This window comes from Ochotona princeps, chromosome 7 (genome assembly GCF_030435755.1).
Source record: "Ochotona princeps isolate mOchPri1 chromosome 7, mOchPri1.hap1, whole genome shotgun sequence".
Lineage (NCBI taxonomy): Eukaryota > Metazoa > Chordata > Mammalia > Lagomorpha > Ochotonidae > Ochotona > Ochotona princeps.
The window spans coordinates 45,637,720-45,652,886 of record NC_080838.1 but is presented as its reverse complement, the minus strand read 5'-3'; the positions used below and the strand labels follow the sequence as shown (position 1 = coordinate 45,652,886).

Sequence of the window (15,167 nt, the reverse complement as noted above, 5' to 3'; positions counted from 1 at the left end):
ATACTGCCATCAGATGGTCTCAGTGTCCTTGCTAACACACCAAGAAGAATGACTGGCCTCAAAAGAACGAACTTCTAGTCATAAAGAAACAGCACTGGTTTCCATCTTTAGAAGACAATATTAGATGTAGATAATAAACCTATATGATATGTGAATTACCCACTTTCTCCAAATATGCTCATTTACCAATCATAGCCAGAATCAAAGTTTTAAAGTCAATATGGCAACAAACTTGAGTTACAATTTTCCCCTGAGAGAGCCTTTTGACTTTTGAACCTAGAGGATGAAAGAAAGAACCAAGAACTCAGCACAGAATAAAAAAAAGTTAAATTTCCAAGTAATTCCTGCCTCTCTCTCTCTTTCTCTCTCTCCCCCACACACATACACAATGTGAGAATGTAATAGTCCATATTTTCGAAGACAAACACAGAAGTTAGAGTTTAACATTATAAACCAAATCCAGGTATTCCTAATAAGCAAAAAAACCATAAATTTAAAATAAATAAAATGGAAGAAGAGAGTAACAAGTAAAAATCATGAGTCTGCATCATTCTGCATGCACACTGTAAACCTTCCCTCCGGGGCAGAATGCAGGAAGGCTTGTGGGCTTTATTCTACATCTCTGAGGAGACCTCAGGGCCACATCTTCATAGGAATGACTTCTGACTGTTTGCACAGTGTAAAAAGCCATAAAAATACATACCATATAAACTCTACACAGAAGTAATGAAAATATAAAGAAATAACAAAAAAAGAAATAACCATGTATGAAAATTTGAGGTATTACATATTCCTTATATTACTATATTTTCAAGAAAATAGAAAACCTTAAAATCATAGGCATAAAATGTCTAGTCCAATACAGTATTAATTTGACCCACAAATCAGATGATATAATAAATACATAAACATACAGAATTATATTCTATTAAATATATTTATTATAATGTACTTCTGGGTTCTTTTAGTTTTTTTATTATGATGTATTTCTTTTTTTAACTGCATTTATTTAATTTTATGACAGTTTCATAGGCTCTGGAATCCGCCCAACCCCTCTCCAAGCCCTCCCCCCACACTGAATTCCTCCACATTGTTACAGTAGTATAGATCCTAACCAGTTCATGATTCCTTCATTGCGGGCATGGACCATGCAGAGAGTCCAGCATCTTATTGTCCAGATAAATTGTAAATTGTTGTTGAAATTGTGTAGGGGCTTTTAATTGGAGGGGATGATATTCTGCCAGCCCTTCTTTCAGACCAGGGATGGTTTCCCAGTGAAACTGTTGAATTTATTATGATGTATTTCTAAACCAGAAAATCTGTACTGTCATTCAGGTTTTACTAATAGCTTGCTGTGTGGTTATAAACAAGTGATTGAATAGGTCTAGATTTTTATTTTTTTTTTCTTTTCTCCAGTTAAAAGAGTTTGAAGTGGATAGTCTCCAAGGTAATTTCAATATTATATTATAATAATTATAAAATCTGTGGCTCCATGTAGTTATATGCTCCATTTCACATGTAAATGTGAAAACTAAAAGATGTTTTGGCTATAATTTTTTAGAACTTCTAAGTTGATAACAACATTCCCTGAAACACCATGTCCTCACTGTCTGGGACATGTCCCTCCCTGTGGACATCACAGGTAGGGAGACACAGTTCACGTGCTCTGAGATTTCTCTAGTCCTTCTGTGGCTCCCTCTCCTGCATGAATCTCTGCTTTGGTCTTCTCTACCATGGTCTGTTTCCTTTCACTGATTTTCCTTTTCCTATTTATCTTCCTTATGTAACCACAATACAGATCTGAAATACAACATACATATTATTTGTTGTAATTGAATAGTATATTGTAGTCAATGCCAGATCAATAGCACATTTCATCAAAAAATAAATAGCAGTTTATTCACCCACAATTGATTTTTTTTTCCCACAGTCAAAAGAAATGAAATGGTTTGCCAACCACGCACTGACTTATTCTCTATTCCCCTGAAGTTGTAGCAAATACATGAGGAAACTTTCTGATAAATCTTCAGTAAATTCAACATGGCATGCTCTTTAGAAACAAATAAATAAACAATGAAGCAGATAAATTTGCCCAGTACAAGGCATTTGAGGCCATCCGGGTATGCCTGGTGGCTTCCTGGAATATTAATTTTGTCTCTGACACCAACATCCACTGCAACTTGGGACAGCTATTTATGATTGCCATGATTCAGCCTTCCCTTATCCAAAACACTATAAACCAGACAGTAAAATGTTGTGAGAATTATGAGAGCTAAAAATGTGCAAAGTACTAAAACATTTAAAAGAAACAATTATTCACAAATAGCCAATACCCTTACCTCTGGAATAAGTTGGAAAATTGCATTTGAAAAAAGGGTCCCTATAGCCAGACCCACAAAAAACGTCAAGATCTTTGGAAAATAAGATTTCTTTATTAATGGAGTCAAAACCAATCCAAGGAGAGATGCCAGATTAATAATTGTCACCGACAGCAGTCCATATCCCCAAACTGTGAGTTAGAAGGAAAAGGGAGAAGACATTAATTTGAGCCAAACAATCAGGTGACATCTTAGTCTATACTGAGCTTGAAATAAATTTCTTCTTTAAAAGCTTGAAAATTATAAACTTTAAAACAACAAAAAAATCTTCTTAATGTAAACTACACAGAGAGCTGGTCACACAGTAAATGGCAACACTTCAATCAGTGCTAAATCAACGTTATGGGATCAAAGAGATTTACAGATTACAGACAATTTGGCAGACATCCAGGGTAGTGACTCACAACCTGAGGTCCACAGGTTCCAAGACACCTATTTTCACCTCTGGCTCAATGCCTAGTTGAAAATGCAGCCTTTCATAGGGATATAGAGGGACAGTGAATTTCAGGAGAAAGATACAGTGGTAGGCATTGGGGTGGGTTTAGATAAAAACAAAAAAGGTGGACCTGGATGGGTTAGGGTGAGTTAGCCTCAAGGTGGACATGGCTACTGACACCAGGCTTGCCATAATCACTTCTCCGCAAACTCCAGAGAGAACCTTCCAAGAAGGCAGCAGTGCCTCAACTCCCAAGCTGGGACCTCCCAGGACCTGGAGTGAACATAGGGCAAGCGAGCACCTACGCAGAGAATGCAGGGAGCCATGAGGTAGGGAGCAGTGGTATCACACAAGTCGCCCAGCAGGTTCAAAATAAGGCCATATATCCTAATAGAAGGTAGATGCTGGTGACACACAGAGGTGGGGCGTCTCAGTTCTCAGTACCAAGGGCCAGAGGCCCTGTAGGTACACAGTATGTTGCTTGGAGTGAAATAGATGTATACTAACTAAACTCTAAAGCTAAACACAGATGTAACCTGTGGCTTTTGAGCTTCAATTTCCCCCTCCTGATCCTAAAGAGGTTGGTTTGAGGACAAAATAAAAACGCAAGTGAAATATACACAGGACAGACACCTGTGGCAGTCCAGCCTCAGCTATTTCACCACGCACAGAATTGTGCAACATGTGGCTGTGCCTATGGTGACATATACAATACACAAACACAATGCAAAACTTGAGAACGCTGTCTCTGCATTATCACTTCTCATAATATCTAGAAACCAACTGCAAACAGAAGATCACTTTCCTCACTGCTACTATATGTAGAGTACACGAGTACTACTTTATATTCAATGTCTCTACGTGCCAGGTATTGTACAACCTGACAACATGTGTTAATGCATCCAGTCTTCATGAGATACTTGTCACTCATGAGATACTACTCTTACCTCCTTCTTACACTTGAGGAATCACATCATGTGGAGTCCCAATAACCTATCCCAACTACACACAGAAAAAGCTGGGTTCTGAACTCTGGTAGCCTAGCTCCTGGACCAACCTATGTTTCAGCAATATGTGTGATTACTCCTCTGGAGGTCATAAAATTTTTAAACAGCCTGAGAGATCCAATAAAATTGTAAAAATTTTATCCTGATTTATAGCTCAGTAATACAAGCCTATGTTATTACCCTAGCCCATTCTAAGAATTGTCTAACAATTCTAAGAGAAAAATAAACACAGCAAATATTCACTGAGCCAAGGATGCAGACCAAACCACAGTTCCTGCCAACAGGGATTTTGCAGTATTTTGTATGGGAGCTGGGGAATACACATACACGTACCCTGAAATATACATGCAGAGTGATATGGATACAAAGTGACCAGTGGTACACACAAAGCATGACAAAACAGATAACAAAGGTTTTGTATAACTAACAATCATAACAACACTGATTCTCATGACCTTATCTTCTCCCACTTTCCTATCAATTCCAGATCCTGGCCATGCCCTACAAAGTCATCCCAAATCCACCTCATTCCCACTCACTACCCCATCACCTAAAACAAAGCTTTCTACCCCCTTGTACCATCCTTTAAGGCAAAATTCTCATGCCTGTATCTTCCTCCATTATATCTACATGTTTTCCCTTAACACAGTCTTTTATCCCAGTACAAGCCTTCATTCATTCATTCATTCATTCAGCAGATATTTTTATATCATTGGGTGGACAAGACAGATACATGTGGAACACTAAACATGAGAGGCCAAGAAACTGTGGAGCACCAAACAGAGGGGAAATGTCACACACGTATTAAACTCACTTGCTTCCCCCTGGCAAAATTTAATCCAATACTCTTGGTTCACTGCCTCCAAAAATTGCAAAAACACCAAGATCAATTTCAATCTCTCACTTTCCACCAGTCATAGATAGTTGGTAACTAAACCCTATCACTTCTACCTCGGTATTCCTTATCTCCAACTTCCATCTTCACATCTTGTGGGGGAACTCAGGCACCCACCATCTCACATTCCCTCATCACACATGGTATGAGAGCTTTCTCTGAGGCCTACCCCCCTCAACTTGATATGGCTTCAGGCTTCTAGGCTGAACCACAAAAGTGATCAACACATCCCCCTGTTCAAAGCCGCCCCTTATAAAGTGCCTTTCATTTTAGCATCTGCAATGTTAACCATCCCCTTCACACCGTGATCTTGACCTAGACAGTATGTTTTCCAAGCACACCTGGGCTTCTCTATCTGGAAGTACTCTTCCCTCTTCACTGCTGGAGAAAATCATGCCTGCCTCTGCATACCAACACAAACATCTCAATGACATGTACCCGCTTCTCCAGGCAACAGTGCTTTGCACCCTGGGATTCCCATACTGCCCATATATGAGATTCTCAAAGAGAAGGGCTATACTTCAGTCATCTTCAGTGCCCAAGAAGTTGCCAAATCCTTGCCGAATGAATTAATGCATGCTTCAAAAACTACCAACTCATCTGCTAACACAATCTTTCCAATCTTCCTTGTTCTTGTGCACAATTATCGGAACCAGATTGGCAACTGAGAGAACAATCACGTTGCAATGTTCCCTTCTGGTATTGTTAGGACATTATTCGGGGGAGCAGGGAGTAAGCTTGTCCACTCAGCTGAGGTACCTAAGAATGAATGGGTATGAAAATATGGCTGTCTCCATATACACAAAGGATGTTTTTAATCATCCCTTTCATAGAGGATCTCTTCTACTTCTGCTTGAACTCCAGAACATTCTCCTAGACTTCCACCAAATGTTAGTAATAATAGTTTGCACATTAACTATGTGTTAAGGTACTTTGCTCTTTAAGGTTAAGGTACTCTTATTTTAGGAATATTTCCTACTTTCACTCACTTAACACATTTAATATTATTCCCCTTGTTGGTTCCACAGAGTTGGTTCTTCGATTTTACTAAGCTTCTATTTTCTGTATTTAAAATGTATATAGGAATGGGTACCAGGTTCCAACTATATAGGAGTAAGAAGTTCCAGAGTTTGGATATTTTATAAAGAAATGGTAAATGTTTGAATGCATAAGTACATTTACCTGATCAGACATTTACAACAAATAATGAATTGAAGCATTATATAGTACCACACAAATATGTACAATTTAGTGTCAAAATTTTAATTTAAAATGTTTAATAAATAAAATAGAGATAAAAGCAATTCCCATATCAGAGTTTTTTTTAAAGAAGCCAGTATGCTTTACTATTACTTATACTTCCAAAACAAGGAATAAGTAGTTCATCATATAAATTTTAGTTAATTTAGTTCATGTTACTCAGCAAAAAGACAATAACTAGGAGTCAGAAGGCTGGGTTCTTGTCTCACCTAAGTCTTGTACCCACAGGAAGCCACATACTTAGAAACACACTATTGGTTGTATTACAAAGTAGGATTAAATGACCTTCAAGGAAGTCACAAAATTCTGTGACTTCCAATCATCGGAATTAATCAGTATTCTATAAACTCATAAAAATTGGGACAACTTCAGAACATTAAATTACTTAAATGTAATTAATTTATCTCCTAAAGAATTTAATTTGCCACCAATTGATTATACTTTTTATAATTTTTATAGTTTTAAATCATCAATGTGATTTTTACAAAGCCCTTGAAAGTCAACTTCAAAATCACAAATGGCACATCTCAGAGAAGTTTGGCCTACTGTAACATCACAATCTAAATATATTTATAAAACGCTTATCTCATGAACCCTTTCAGTTGATTTTGCTTTCATTTTTCATCTTCTTGGATAATCTCAGATTTGACTCTCTGTTAAATGCACCATTATATCAAGAACCCAATAGGTATTGTTATTTTTAAAACTACTTTTCTGTAGAAAAAGAATAGAATTACTTGAAAACCAAAGAATGAGGTGAACCTATAAATATATATAAGAAGAGCAAAGACAGTCTTCTTACTGTGGACTAGGCACATTTCCAAGCACTTACACATATAAATCAGAACATGAGTTCTAAAGTTGAAATGACTGGGTTGAATCCTCTTCAACCACATGCACATTATGAATCTTTGAGTAAGTGATCTTTAATTCCCTATACCTCTATTTCCTTGGCTATAAAATGGGAATGGTACTGACAAAAATCATAGTTACATGGGCAGTTCTTGGGACAATGACTGTCAAATCATAAGTACTTCCAAACACTTGGCTGTTATTATTGTTTTTATATTATCCTTGTTATTCCTGAAAAATGAAATTAAGTGATATATTTATTTTGATGTAAAAAAATGAAATCCATGCATATTTGTCACTGTCCTGCAGTGAGCAACTTGATGCATGGAGACCATAACACACGTGGACTACTCACTGATGGTCAATAGCTGAAGTTTATTAACAGTATCGGACTTTTAAAGAAAGGTAGTCACACAGACATCCAGGGAGGAGGGGCTTGAGCCATTTACATCTCAACTGCAAGGTACAGTTCCCCAAAACACAGTTTGTTCCTCTAGCAGATTCTTTATCTAAACCTGTGAACTAGGATGTATCTTGTTCATTCATTTCCATATTAATTGTTCCTGGTGCCTTCAGAGGAGATTCAACTGGCTATGTCTCCCACAATAGCAAAGAGTTTGAATGTCCTTCTACACATAGTTGTTTTACAATATTCACTAATGTGAACTTTCTGAATATGTTCACATGCATGGATTTTTTTTAAAGCTGTGCACCAAAATACATTTATCTTTTAATTCCATTTTCCACAAGGATTTGAAGAGTCTTCTATACACATAGGAATTTAAAAGAAAATAAAAATGACACTTCTCTGTAGACTATTCCCTGTTCTTCTCATCTTTGTTCTTCCTATATTTTCTGCTCCATATCCATGCTCTTGTTCAATGAGCTTATTCAGACCAGTGTCTTTAAACACCACCTCTAAGATGGAAAATCTCCCTAGACTCTCTGAGGGCCAAATGTGTACAGACCAATGACCATTTGTGGTCTGTTTCAGTCTCAAAGTGTCATCAAGCATTTTATGCTTCATCCCCACCACTTCCTTCTCCATTGTAAACAGCTGCTGTACTGTCTTTTCCATCCCAGGAAATGGTGCAACTCTTTCCCCAGTTTCCTGGCTCAAATCATGATTTCTCTTTGCCTGGTCCACGTCCAATCCAGAGGCAAACAACTTAGCATAGTCTCAAAAATTCTTCCTGAATCTGACTGCTTCTCCCCAGTCATACTTGCCCCACCTTCTCCAAATCCTGTTCTTATTAAGGATGTATTCCTGACCAATCACCTTGCCTCTGCTCTCAAGGCATCAAAACCTATGCTCCAAAGTGCAGTTACAAATAGTGTCTTACAGATTCACATAAGACCATAGCCCTCTGTTCAGAACCCTAGACTGAGTGGCTTCTTACCACACAGAATAAAAACCAGTAAGCTGCTCACAGTCTTTCAGGCCTTCCTGTCCAGCCTCCACCTGCCTCCAAGGCATTGTCTCCTTCTACATTCCCACCTGCTCACTGTCCTAACATACGCAGATGTTCCTGATGCTCGTTGCTCCTGCCACACACTCCTTGGCTATGCTGGATCTTCCCATGGTCTTTTCCGACCCCTCAAACGCTGCTCAGAAATACTGTCATTCCTTGATCCAATAAAATCTCATGCCCGGCACAATGGCCTAGTTGCTAAAGTCCTCGCCTTGAAAGCCCCGGGATCCCATATGGCGCCAGTTCTAATCTCAGCAGCTCCACTTCCCATCCAGCTCCCTGCTTGTGGCCTGGGAAAGCAGTCGAGGACAGCCCAAAGCTTTGGGACCCTGCACCCACGTGGGAGACCTTGAAGAGGTTCCTGGTTCCCAGCTTCGGATCGGCGCAGCACCAGCCGTTGCGGCTCACTTGGGGAGTGAATCATCGGATGGAAGATCTTCCTCTCTGTCTCTCCTTCTCTCTATATCTGACTTTGTAATAAAATAAATAAATCTTTAAAAAAAAAACTCATACCCACCCCATCATTACCTCTTATCCCTTTTCTATTTTCTTCTTAGTGCACATCATTCTTTTTTAATTATTTATTTATTTTATTGGAAAGGTAGATTTACAGAGAGAAGGAAAGACATGGAATAAAGATCTTCCATCTGCTGGTTCACTTCCCAAATGGCCACAATGGTCGGAGCTGAGCTGATCCAAAGCCAGCAGCCAGGAACCTCCTCCTTGTCTTCTACTTGGCCCAAGATCCCAAGATCCTGGTCAATATCCATTGCTTTCCCAGGCCACAGATATGGAGCAGGAAGGGAAGCAGAGCAACAAGGATACTAACCAGTGCCTTTTTGGGATCCCAGCATTTGGAAGGGGAGAATTAGCCAACTGAGCCATTGTGCCAAGCCTAGCACATATCACTCTTAAGTTGCATTGTTTCTTTGCTTAAGTAACCATTTAGAAATATTTATAAATAAACATCATCTGTCTTCATTCCCATATACTGTAAGCCCAAAATTGGCAGGAAACTTATCCTTCTGTTCAATACTGAGTTCTCAATGCACAGAACTGTCTTCAACACACTACTCAATAGACTCTTATGAAGGAACTTTTTAAATAAAATTAAAATATCCTTGCATGGCAGGTTAACCACCATGACATAGCACATAGACACTGCGCATAACTGCCAAATAGACTCCCTGAACAACTAGGTCTATCTGACTGGGAAAAGTATATTCCTACCTGCTTAAACATGGGAACTACATATTAAGAATGCACTGGCTTTCTTATACTTTAAAATGCCTTCCCAGGAGGATATTCTTCAAAAAATATAGTATTTAGAGATAGGTATTTCATCTTGTCATTGAGATACATCCACATCCCAACTAAAGGATCTAGGTTAGATCACCAATTCTTGCTCTTGATTGAAGCTCCCTGCAAACACACAGTTGAGGAGGCAGTAGGTTATGACTTAAACACTTCAGTCTCTGCACCTCGCATGGGATGTCTGGACCGAGTTCTTGGCTCCTACCATTGGAAACCCACCCACACATATACATATTTATGAATATATATGCCTCCTGAATAAACCAACACACAAAGTATTATTTATAGCATCAACATTAAAGATCCTTAAAATAATATCTGATGCTGCATCTTGTGGGGAGCCATGCAGTTGGGTCGGATGGCATGGGTGTGTGATGAGCACCACTCCTCGGTTAGCAAGGCTACAAGGAGTTTCTGGCTATGAGGCAAGGCCGGGCAGAATGTCTCTGGTCACCTCATTGCTGCCTCACCCCATTGTATGGACACTCAATCACCTCTCTGATGTTTCACAGAATTCTCCTGAGGTGGTTCTTATTGTTTTTCTGCTAATGTGAAATGATTCCTGTAACTGGAATGACACCTCAAATTGATCAATCATGTTAGGATAAAGACATCTTTAGTGACATAAGGCTATGACACACAGCTAAAAGTATACAATAGTACAACTGAACCCACAATGTTTCCAAACATCTTGTTATGTGCCCACTTTTGTCCTAGTATAAGTAATGTTTTCCTTAAGAAATGGCTTGATAATATCTTGGAACAGATGGCAATTATGGAGGTACAATGAGTTTGCTTACCATGCGCCTTGAACTGTTACAGTACCTGATATGATACATTTTAGTTTCTCACCACAGAAAGCAAAATTATGTGGGACATCTTCTAAAGGGAAACAAATGTGAACCCCCTCAAAATGGCTTCAAATCTCTATCTTATATTGGCACTTATATTTAGGGAAAGAAAACAGTTTATAAAGATAAAAGTTTCTTGCAAAGACTCTCTGTTTGTAGATTGGCTGAGTTGCCTTGATCCCTTTCACTGCCCTTTAACAAAAGAACAAAAAACAGTTGTATCAGCACTAGGTGAAGGTGACGGTAATTAATGTATGATTTGATCATAAGATTTAGCAAACAATCTGTTACGTTATATGCTTTTATAAAATCCTTTCATTTATGATCTTTTAATTCTGTACTCTTAATATTTTAAGCAATATTAGTTTGTGTTCAGTAAAAATTGATTTTGACTATAAGTAAACCACCTGTCACTATGCAACCACATGTACTGCCAACTGTGGAGTTCCTGGCTTCAGCCAGGTGATTGCAGGTTTCAATGAGTAATGGCTTGTTGAAAATGTTTTCTTTAGGATTGTTTTTTGTATTCTCTTAACCATGAAGTAAAAATGAAACAATTGGATATTGTGCAAAAGCTTGTGATGATTTGTGTATAAATAAAGAAGGCAACTTTTCTGAGTTGTCCATTATGAGCATGATGTCATAGTGGTCCACGTCTTATCTCTTCTTCATATCATCTCACCAATCCATGCATCCTTTGCCGGAGCTGGTCTCCGGCAGCATCTTATCTACGAATATTAAAATAGTAATAACTCAGTTCCTTAAGAACTCATCTAGAAGCAAAGAATTTATTCACTGAAAATGCAGATAAACTGACACATTTTTAAATACTATGATAAGCAACAGGTAATAGAGGGGAAGATGCTAGTACGCAATGGATTAAGTTGCTGCCTGAGATTCCTACAGCCCATGTTGAATCACAGGTCAAGCCCTGGCTCCACTGTTTCCAATCTAGATTTCTGCTAATGGGCATGCTGAAAGATAGCAGACAGTGGTTCAAATACTTAGGGCCCTGACAGGCATGTGGGATATCTGAATGGAGATCTTGGTTCTGGACTTTGGGGAAGTTAACCAGAAGATGGAAGATAACTGGCTTACCAAGACGTTCTAAATAGATTCACTTAAAGCTATAAAGCCAAAAAAGAGACACATTAATTATGTTTCATGCTGGTTTAAAGACTTTTCACAGAAATGCCAGAAACACACACAGTATACCTTCTGAAAGACTTGGTTTTATTTTGTGCTTGGGTTCATCCTCACAAGGGTGAAAGTTTAGTTGCTGTAAGACTGCTGGACAGATGACAGAGAAGCTGGAGCTGGTTAGCTGGGTAGCATTTGAAAAACCATGAAGGGAGAAGATCTCCTCAGCAGATAAACACTGGAACAGAGAAAAAACAGCAAAAACATGTTTGTGGGCATTGTAAAAACACAAAAGCAGTACTCCATCTAGACTGTATAGCATTAACTCTTTATACAAAACCACACCAAAGAAATACATGGGCCATAAAATTGCAACACAGACCAAATTTTTAAACATAGAAACAAAAAATGCAAAAAGAAAAATCATCTTATTCAATAGTGTTTCTATTGCAGACAAAAATATAACCATTGATTTGGAAGTGTCTAGGGCCTTTTTAAAAACTAATATATACATGGGCAGAAAGGCACCCTCCTTCACTGCTGGTGGGAGTGTAGGCTAGTACAACCACTGTGGAAATCAGTATGGAGAGTGCTTGGAAAATTGCAAATAAACCTGCCATATGACCCAGCTATCCTGCTCCTAGGAATATACCCAAAAGAAGTGAAGTCTGCATATGAGAAGGGGATCTGTAATCCTGTATTTGCAGCAGCACAATCTACAATAGCAAAGACATGGAAACAAACCAAATATGCATCCAAGGAAGAGTGGTTAAAGAAACTGTGGTGCATCTACTCCATGGAATATTATTCAACTATTAAGAAGAATGAAATTATTCTATTTACAACCAGGTGGTCCCAACTAGAGACCATTATGCTCAGTGAAATGAGTCAATCACAAAAGAACAAATACCATATGTTTTATCTTATATAAGGAAACCAACATGGAAAGTATAACTTCAATGATCCAATCCATACTGTTTTTTGTATGTTTGTTTGCTTTTTTTGCTATATCCCATGTGTTTTGATGTTTTTTTATTTCAGTTTCGTTTATTCCAAATAATTTCTTTTCTTTTGTAGAACTTATCACAGACTCACGGATTATATGATGACATTTTTCCCAAGAGACTTTTATGTTTCCTTTTTGTCAACCACGTGTTGGTTACTTAGCGGCATATTTTTTCATGGTGCTGTAATTTGTTGTTGTTATGGCTGTTCTAACTCATACCAGTTGTTGACCTTGTTTCATGGCTTCCCACTTATGGAAATGTATACTGATGGAGTACTGGGGTCTACCATATACAGATGTGGGAGTATAATGTAACATACATCCCTGCTTCCAGACAAAAGATGGATTCCCAATGAAATTGCTGGACATGTATAGAGAATGGGATGTTGGACTGTCTGACGTTGTCTGTACCAACAATGTCAGGGTACACTTAAATAAGACACTAATAGAATTATGATTCCTTATGAAGGACTACACTATTGTAACAAAATGGGGGAAATCTGATGGGGGGTGAGAGTTTGGGGGGAATCCAAGCCTATACGAAATTGTATCACATAATTCAAATTTCAAACTAAAAATTTATTAAATAAACAAATGCAAAAAACTAATACATACAAAAGATTTTAAGACAATTTTGTGATCTTAATTTCCCTCCCAGTTTACTTGTTTTAAGTTTGCATGGATATTTTGTGGAGGCTATTGGCATGCTCTCTGTGGCATTTATTGTAGAAAAAACACCTGGTTCCTTACATTTCCATTGTTAAGAAATTCACTCCTGGGCCCAGCATGATAGCCTAATGGCTAAAGTCCTCACCTCACACACACTGGGATCTCTTATTGGTGCCAATTCTAATCCCAGCAGCCCCACTTCCCATCTAGCTCCCTGTTTGTGGCCTGGGAAAGCAGTTGAGGATGGCACAAAGCCTTGGGACCCTTTACCCATGTGGGAAACCTGGTAAAGGATCTGGGCTCCTGGCTTCAGATTGGCTCAGCTCCAGCCATTACAGCTGATTGGGGAGTGAATAAACAGATAGAAGATCTTCCTCTCTGTATATCTGACTTTGCAAGAATAATAAAATCAATTTTTTTTAAAAAAAAAAAAGCAATTCACTCCTCTTCTTTGCAACATTAGTAGCCCCAATATATAAAAGCTACCTTAAAATATACTTTGGTCCCAATTACTGTTTATTAAAATATGTATTATTATTCACAATGAGCATGGGTATATTTTCTATATTTTATAGTTTTGAAAATAGTGCTATGCTGTTTAGAAATGCATTTACCATTAAGGAGCCATAAACTACATTAGAAAAATCTGTGAAGATAACTTGCTAAAGGTATCATTTTACTCTCAGGTCAACTTTTAAGGATAAAGTATATTTCATAGACTTGAATTCTTTAAGGAAAACAAAATGAATGTCATAAGTATAATGTGAAAAGTATCTATTCATTCAAATATAAAAATACACTGCTAATAAACGTAGATAAGAAAAGTTCTTTGCACACTTAAGTAAATCTTTAAACAATACTAAGACATTAGCAATATGCTATAGACTGAGTTGTCTTTCCTAAAAATCTGTATTTTTAAGGCTCCTGGGCATCCAGTAGAGAATTGGAGCTAGCTGAACTCATGAATGCAGGCCTCTGGCCCAGTGGGATTGTTGTTATTGTAAGAAGAGACATCAGAGAGCCTGCTGGCTTACTCTTGTTCTCTCCTTTGAAGAAGCTTCTACCACTGAACAATAACCCTTCCGGCACCTTAGTCTGACATAGTCAGTCTCCAGAACTGTGAGAAAATCTATTTCTATTGTTTAATTTACTTGGGCTATAGTGTTTTGTTCTGGCAACCTGAACTAACACACTATGAATACATTGAAAACCTGAAAGTTGATGCTAATTGTTTGATTATAAAGTACTGTGATTTGCTTTATTAACAAAAACTATGTAATTGGTGAGGTTTTTGCAAAAGGAGATCACTACTGTTTATAAAGAAAATCAGGAAACAGTCAATTAAAGTCGGGGAACTGGGTTTAGTTTCCTCATCACCATGAAGTCACCCAGGAACTTAATTGCTAGACTGAAAAACTGCAGAACTCAGGTGACTCAAGTGGCCTCTGTGTGGTTCCAGGAATAACAGGTGTGACAGTACAAACACCACGCAGCACTGTTTCCTGCAAGGATAAATTAACCTCCATGGACTTCAAGCTCCTTTAAATGTTAAACAGAGGAAAAGAGGAAGCTCCAAGATAATCTCCAAAGACCTCCCAGAATTAGCATCCTAAAACTGTTAAGCTATTCTTTCCAGATTCAAATTTGGACCCTTTAATGGATCAGGAAGTACATGTGACAACACACAATATTTTATACAAAATAGAACAAAAACCAAGAAAAAATTGTAGAGTACAGCAACCTAGCAGAGTTAAGTAACACAAACTACAGCCTGTTACATACTGTGCATACTATGCACCTCAACGGCCAATTACACATCCCTAAAGACCTTCTCTCACATTCAACTTCCTTTTAATGGTGTTGTCAAATGAATACATATCTAATACT

At 38.0% G+C, this 15,167-nt stretch overlaps 1 protein-coding gene across 2 annotated transcripts in view; it reads right to left on the bottom strand.

The window, feature by feature from the left end:
• Positions 1-15,167, bottom strand: part of SLC39A8 (solute carrier family 39 member 8) — a 76,483-nt gene that overhangs the window by 40,710 nt on the left and 20,606 nt on the right. For both annotated transcript variants that reach the window (XM_058666995.1, XM_058666994.1), the window contains exons 3-4: positions 11,681-11,843; positions 2,340-2,509 (exon numbers count right to left, since the gene is read on the bottom strand). In XM_058666995.1, coding sequence (XP_058522978.1) covers positions 2,340-2,509; positions 11,681-11,843 — 333 coding nt within the window. The remainder of the gene's footprint in view (positions 1-2,339; positions 2,510-11,680; positions 11,844-15,167) is intronic.